General features: G+C 40.0%; 1 protein-coding gene across 1 annotated transcript; it reads right to left on the bottom strand.

Annotated features, from left to right (window-relative positions):
* Positions 1-6,244: 6,244 nt before the first annotated feature.
* Positions 6,245-7,156, bottom strand: Gm725 (predicted gene 725). Its single transcript, XM_205592.2, has one exon. The coding sequence runs from the start codon at positions 7,154-7,156 to the stop codon at positions 6,245-6,247; it is 912 nt and encodes a 303-aa protein (XP_205592.2).
* Positions 7,157-7,967: the final 811 nt, after the last annotated feature.

Raw genomic sequence — 7,967 nt, 5'->3', positions numbered from 1 at the left:
CGACACATAATAATCAGAACAACAAATGCACTAAATAAAGATAGAATATTAAAAGCAGTAAGGGAGAAAGGTCAAGTAACATATAAAGGAAGGCCTATCAGAATTACACCAGACTTTTCACCAGAGACTATGAAAGCCAGAAGAGCCTGGACAGATGTTATACAGACACTAAGAGAACACAAATGCCAGCCCAGGCTACTATACCCGGCCAAACTCTCAATTACCATAGATGGAGAAACCAAAGTATTCCACGACAAAACCAAGTTCACACAATATCTTTCCACGAATCCAGCCCTTCAAAGGATAATAACAGAAAAGAAGCAATACAAGGACGGAAATCACGCCCTAGAACAACCAAGAAAGTAATCATTCAACAAACTAAAAAGAAGACAGCCACAAGAACAGAATGCCAACTCTAACAACAAAAATAAAAGGGAGCAACAATTACTTTTCCTTAATATCTCTTAATATCAATGGACTCAATTCCCCAATAAAAAGACATAGACTAACAGACTGGCTACACAAACAGGACCCAACATTCTGCTGCTTACAGGAAACCCATCTCAGGGAAAAAGACAGACACTACCTCAGAGTGAAAGGCTGGAAAACAATTTTCCAAGCAAATGGACTGAAGAAACAAGCTGGAGTAGCCATTTTAATATCGGATAAAATCGACTTCCAACCCAAAGTTATCAAAAAAGACAAGGAGGGACACTTCATACTCATCAAAGGTAAAATCCTCCAAGAGGAACTCTCAATTCTGAATATCTACGCACCAAATGCAAGGGCAGCCACATTCATTAGAGACACTTTAGTAAAGCTCAAAGCATACATTGCACCTCACACAATAATAGTGGGAGACTTCAACACACCACTTTCTTCAAAGGACAGATCGTGGAAACAGAAACTAAACAGGGACACAGTGAAACTAACAGAAGTTATGAAACAAATGGACCTGACAGATATCTACAGAACATTTTATCCTAAAACAAAAGGATATACCTTCTTCTCAGCACCTCACGGGACCTTCTCCAAAATTGACCATATAATTGGTCACAAAACAGGCCTCAATAGATACAAAAATATTGAAATTGTCCCATGTATCCTATCAGACCACCATGGCCTAAGACTGATCTTCAATAACAACATAAATAATGGAAAGCCAACATTCACGTGGAAACTGAATAACACTCTTCTCAATGATACCTTGGTCAAGGAAGGAATAAAGAAAGAAATTAAAGACTTTTTAGAGTTTAATGAAAATGAAGCCACAACGTACCCAAACCTATGGGACACAATGAAAGCATTTCTAAGAGGGAAACTCATAGCGCTGAGTGCCTCCAAGAAGAAACGGGAGACAGCACATACTAGCAGCTTGACAACACATCTAAAAGCCCTAGAAAAAAAGGAAGCAAATTCACCCAAGAGGAGTAGACGGCAGGAAATAATCAAACTCAGGGGTGAAATCAACCAAGTGGAAACAAGAAGAACTATTCAAAGAATTAACCAAACGAGGAGTTGGTTCTTTGAGAAAATCAACAAGATAGATAAACCCTTAGCTAGACTCACTAAAGGGCACAGGGACAAAATCCTAATTAACAAAATCAGAAATGAAAAGGGAGACATAACAACAGATCCTGAAGAAATCCAAAACACCATCAGATCCTTCTACAAAAGGCTATACTCAACAAAACTGGAAAACCTGGACGAAATGGACAAATTTCTGGACAGATACCAGGTACCAAAGTTGAATCAGGATCAAGTTGACCATCTAAACAGTCCCATATCACCTAAAGAAATAGAAGCAGTTATTAATAGTCTCCCAACCAAAAAAAGCCCAGGACCAGATGGGTTTAGTGCAGAGTTCTATCAGACCTTCAAAGAAGATCTAATTCCAATTCTGCACAAACTATTTCACAAAATAGAAGTAGAAGGTACTCTACACAACTCATTTTATGAAGCCACTATTACTCTGATACCTAAACCACAGAAAGATCCAACAAAGATAGAGAACTTCAGACCAATTTCTCTTATGAATATCGATGCAAAAATCCTCAATAAAATTCTCGCTAACCGAATCCAAGAACACATTAAAGCAATTATCCATCCTGACCAAATAGGTTTTATTCCAGGGATGCAGGGATGGTTTAATATACAAAAATCCATCAATGTAATCCATTATATAAACAAACTCAAAGACAAAAACCACATGATCATCTCGTTAGATGCAGAAAAAGCATTTGACAAGATCCAACACCCATTCATGATAAAAGTTTTGGAAAGATCAGGAATTCAAGGCCCATACCTAAACATGATAAAAGCAATCTACAGCAAACCAGTAGCCAACATCAAAGTAAATGGAGAGAAGCTGGAAGCAATCCCACTAAAATCAGGGACTAGACAAGGCTGCCCACTTTCTCCCTACCTTTTCAACATAGTACTTGAAGTATTAGCCAGAGCAATTCGACAACAAAAGGAGATCAAGGGGATACAAATTGGAAAAGAGGAAGTCAAAATATCACTTTTTGCAGATGATATGATAGTATATATAAGTGACCCTAAAAATTCTACCAGAGAACTCCTAAACCTGATAAACAGCTTCGGTGAAGTAGCTGGATATAAAATAAACTCAAACAAGTCAATGGCCTTTCTCTATACAAAGAATAAACAGGCTGAGAAAGAAATTAGGGAAACAACACCCTTCTCAATAGTCACAAATAATATAAAATATCTTGGCGTGACTCTAACTAAGGAGGTGAAAGATCTGTATGATAAAAACTTCAAATCTCTGAAGAAAGAAATTAAAGAAGATCTCAGAAGATGGAAAGATCTCCCATGCTCATGGATTGGCAGGATCAACATTGTAAAAATGGCTATCTTGCCAAAAGCAATCTACAGATTCAATGCAATCCCCATCAAAATTCCAACTCAATTCTTCAACGAATTGGAAGGAGCAATTTGCAAATTTGTCTGGAATAACAAAAAACCTAGGATAGCAAAAAGTCTTCTCAAGGATAAAAGAACTTCTGGCGGAATCACCATGCCAGACCTAAAGCTTTACTACAGAGCAATTGTAATAAAAACTGCATGGTACTGGTATAGAGACAGACAAGTAGACCAATGGAATAGAATTGAAGATCCAGAAATGAACCCACACACCTATGGTCACTTGATCTTCGACAAGGGAGCTAAAACCATCCAGTGGAAGAAAGACAGCATTTTCAACAATTGGTGCTGGCACAACTGGTTGTTATCGTGTAGAAGAATGCGAATCGATCCATACTTATCTCCTTGTACTAAGGTCAAATCTAAGTGGATCAAGGAACTTCACATAAAACCAGAGACACTGAAACTTATAGAGGAGAAAGTGGGGAAAAGCCTTGAAGATATGGGCACAGGGGAAAAATTCCTGAACAGAACAGCAATGGCTTGTGCTGTAAGATCGAGAATCGACAAATGGGACCTAATGAAACTCCAAAGTTTCTGCAAGGCAAAAGACACCGTCAATAAGACAAAAAGACCACCAACAGATTGGGAAAGGATCTTTACCTATCCTAAATCAGATAGGGGACTAATATCCAACATATATAAAGAACTCAAGAAGGTGGACTTCAGAAAATCAAATAACCCCATTAAAAAATGGGGCTCAGAACTGAACAAAGAATTCTCACCTGAGGAATACTGAATGGCAGAGAAGCACTTGAAAAAATGTTCAACATCCTTAATCATCAGGGAAATGCAAATCAAAACAACCCTGAGATTCCACCTCACACCAGTCAGAATGGCTAAGATCAAAAATTCAGGTAACAGCAGATGCTGGCGAGGATGTGGAGAAAGAGGAACACTCCTCCATTGTTGGTGGGAGTGCAGGCTTGTACAACCACTCTGGAAATCAGTCTGGCGGTTCCTCAGAAATCTGGACATAGTACTACCAGAGGATCCAGCAATACCTCTCCTGGGCATATATCCAGAAGATGCCCCAACAGGTAAGAAGGACACATGCTCCACTATGTTCATAGCAGCCTTATTTATAATAGCCAGAAGCTGGAAAGAACCTAGATGCCCCTCAACAGAGGAATGGATACAGAAAATGTGGTACATCTACACAATGGAGTACTACTCAGCTATTAAAAAGAATGAATTTATGAAATTCCTAGCCAAATGGATGGACCTGGAGGGCATCATCCTGAGTGAGGTAACACATTCACAAAGAAACTCACACAATATGTATTCACTGATAAGTGGATATTAGCCCCAAACCTAGGATACCCAAGATATAAGATATAATTTGCTAAACACATGAAACTCAAGGAGAATGAAGACTGAAGTGTGGACACTATGCCCCTCCTTAGATTTGGGAACAAAACACCCATGGAAGGAGTTACAGAGACGGAGTTTGGAGCTGAGATGAAAGGATGGACCATGTAGAGACTGCCATAGCCAGGGATCCACCCCATAATCAGCATCCAAACGCTGACACCATTGCATACACTAGCAAGATTTTATTGAAAGGACGCAGATGTAGCTGTCTCTTGTGAGACTATGACGGGGCCCAGCAAACACAGAAGTGGATGCTCACAGTCAGCTAATGGATGGATCATAGGGCTCCCAATGGAGGAGCTAGAGAAAGTAGCCAAGGAGCTAAAGGGATCTGCAACCCTATAGGTGGAACAACATTATGAGCTAACCAGTACCCCGGAGCTCTTGACTCTAGCTGCATATATATCAAAAGATGGCCTAGTCGGCCATCACTGGAAAGAGAGGCCCATTGGACTTGCAAACTTTATATGCCCCAGTACAGGGGAATACCAGGGCCAAAAAGGGGGAGTGGGTGGGCAGGGGAGTGGGGGTGGGTGGATATGGGGGACTTTTGGTATAGCATTGGAAATGTAAATGAGTTAAATACCTAATAAAAAATGGAAAAATAAATGAAGAAGTTAAGGCAGAGTATAATAATTTTCCGCGTTAGTATATAAAGCAACTAGTAAAGTGCAAACCTTTCCACCTAGGCTCAGGAATTAGAAATCCCCATTACTGTAAACCACTGGTGTCAAAGTGCCTCCAAGCCACAGGCAGGATTATCATATGGAGACTTGTTAACAATGCTAATCTCACATGCTTTCCAATTACTGAATCAGAAGCACTCGTGTTGGGACGAACAATGTGATTTCACCCAAATGTCCCCAGTGAGTTCAGTGTCTGTTGAAATATGAGAAACTTTTCTTCAGAGATCATTGACAACTCTGTTAGGATATTTTTAAACTTTTGTCTAGTAGTAAACCATTGTGTATATACATACCTATCAAGCCAGCAGCTTTCAATCACTTTTAATTACAATTTGTTATGATTAAACTAAGATATATTGTTTTGGCTTAGGAGTTGACTAGGAGTTTCTAGATTTGAACTGGTATCCCAAGCAGCAGAAATTGTTTCAAAAATTTATTTTTCCTCCTCAAATCAAATCCCAACATTTTCACTTAAGTCCCTGATCCACATCTTGCTACGGTACCCAGACCAGCGTCCCAGTGAGGGATAAGGTCAGCTCTCTCAGGGAGTGCCTCCTTCTGAGGCTTTTCATTCAGCAACCCCCTCCATGATTAATCTTCGGAAATAAATCTGATACTAAGGAGGCTGAAAATTTTCTCTTCATTTTGATAAAACAAAACAAAATCAGATTTCCTGATTTGTCCTTGTGTGTTTATGTAGGCTGACTCAAGTGGCAGCTGACCCTCCCTTGTCATCATTCACTTGGAGACAAAATGGATGAGGCCTTACTCTGATACCCAAGAGAGCTATGCTGTCACTCTTAGTATATATAGTAATATCATTCCATTTGCATTTTTCTATTGAATGAATCTATTCAGCAAACAGTTAAGTGGACCAAACAACCAACATTTATATGCTCTGTAAAGTCTCGAGCTCAATTCAGGTGTTTTCCCTTATTTCAACCAGAAGACACCCAATGGCCTAGAAAGACAGACAATAGGATCCAAATTTCGATTTACCCAATGAAGTCTTAAGCCTGGCTCTAATTTCCAAAACAAAGCTGGTGCTACAGGGCAATTAATAGTTACTAATTACATCATGATGTTTTGAGTACACAGTTCATGAAGACTGATATTCTATCCATCCAAGGTAAAATGATTGCCTTGCATGTTTTGGGTACAGGCTGGGAGGAACTGGCCAGGAGAGAGGGCACAGGAAACAGGAGCAATCCACACTAGGGCAACAGACAGTCTACTTTTCACTCTTCCTTCTGTAGACAGATCATTCTCCTGAATAAGTCTTTGAACTTAGAGTTACTCAAGACGATTATGACAGAGTGGCCGGCGGGATATGCTGCCATGATTTCCTTCACCACGAAGAACTGATGACTTCTGTATGGAATTCTAAATGTCATATTTGCCATGAAGGCAGCAAAGTAAGAAACAAAGAAACAAAAGAATGTTGTCACTGTCTTTAATGCATTTATATGAGCTTCGGTTCTGGCACTTGACAGCTTGTGAGATTCGCTTTGCATCCAGTGCATGTGCTTGTAAAGAGAAACAAATAACATAGAGGTGCACATCACAAACACAGACAGGGGAAGCAGGAGGATCAGGTTGATGAGGAGCAAGTCATTATTTCTCACTAGCTTGGCATTACTATCATTTAGTCCTGCGTTTCTCAGGACATAGCCATCCTCAATTAAAGGGAAACCTACCTCGATGCACACAGTTGCAGTGCCCAGAGAGGCCAGCAAGCTGCCCAGAAGCAGCCAAAATATGAGCTTTGAAATTCTGAATTTCAGCCAAAGAAACCAGGGTGGAGTGAAGCCTGAAATCTTGAGGCAGTAAAAGACAGAGAGACATGTGGCAAACCAGAGGCCAATCGAGCTGAAGAACATCCAGACGAACATTATATCTGAACTATAAATATTTTCCTCATAAGAGTATGGAAAGAACACAGAGAAGAAGCTTTGGGTCATGAGCATTATCTGCAGACCGAGTCTGGACAGCCCTGTGCACATCAAGAGGGTCTGCAGGATCAGGAACGTTCGGCTCTTGAACAAGTCATAGCAGTTCACAATGATAAGGAATCCATTCACTGTAGTCCCGATGAGAAACTCTGCTGTCATGATGACCATGTGATAAATAGCTGGGAAAGGGGAGGTCATGATGGATCTCAGTGTTTTTCTGGATGATCTTAGAGTCTTCCTGTTAATAGTCCTTCACACAGGACCATACGGTCCTAAGAAACCTGGCTGGCCGGTAACACTTGGATTGTAATAGAGCCTTATGCATGCTTTTCTGTAAGAAAGAAAGTCAGATGACTTTTCAGCCCTGTGCTCATCATGGGAAACTGAGAATGCAAATCTAAACATTTGAATGATGGCTGCTCTTTACAATTATATAATTATATACCGTGGAGGGGGACTGCCTTGTGTGAGCTACTCTGTTTTCTAATTTGGTCTGATTGTGACTATTTTTCATTTTGACTATGGCTACTATGTTTTTTTATCTTATTTTTTCCTAGTGCCAAAGGCAGTAGCCCTAGGGTACATGCTTATTTTTCTTTATTGTAACAATGTCCAGTCTCAGATATCACTTGTCCCAGCTTATGTAGCTCTCTATCCAATGCACTTTAGCACTTTTGAGTTATATTACTTCTGGAAAATGTAAATAAGTATAGGGCAGAGGAGGGGATCTGGGAAGGATAAATAACATTAGAGATGTTTGAAGAAAGCTATATGGAGACTTATTATTTTATAAGCTTTCGTGTGTGTGTGTGTGTGTGTGTGTAGAGGAGTTTAAATGGAGTTAACCCTACACAGGGGATAGAATTCCTCCTAGAATCCATAGGTTGTCAAGTGAAAATTTCTAGTTCCAAGGGTGAGATACTTCCCTTGAGTTGTTTGTCAGAGAGTTCACAGAAACCCATCAAATAATCCAGGTTAGTGCTGTTGTCTTTCCTTGCTCACCAGAACT

The sequence above is a fragment of the Mus musculus genome, chromosome 6 (genome assembly GCF_000001635.26).
Source record: "Mus musculus strain C57BL/6J chromosome 6, GRCm38.p6 C57BL/6J".
In the NCBI taxonomy this organism is placed as follows: Eukaryota; Metazoa; Chordata; class Mammalia; order Rodentia; family Muridae; genus Mus; species Mus musculus.
This window is presented reverse-complemented; position numbering and strand designations above follow the sequence as displayed.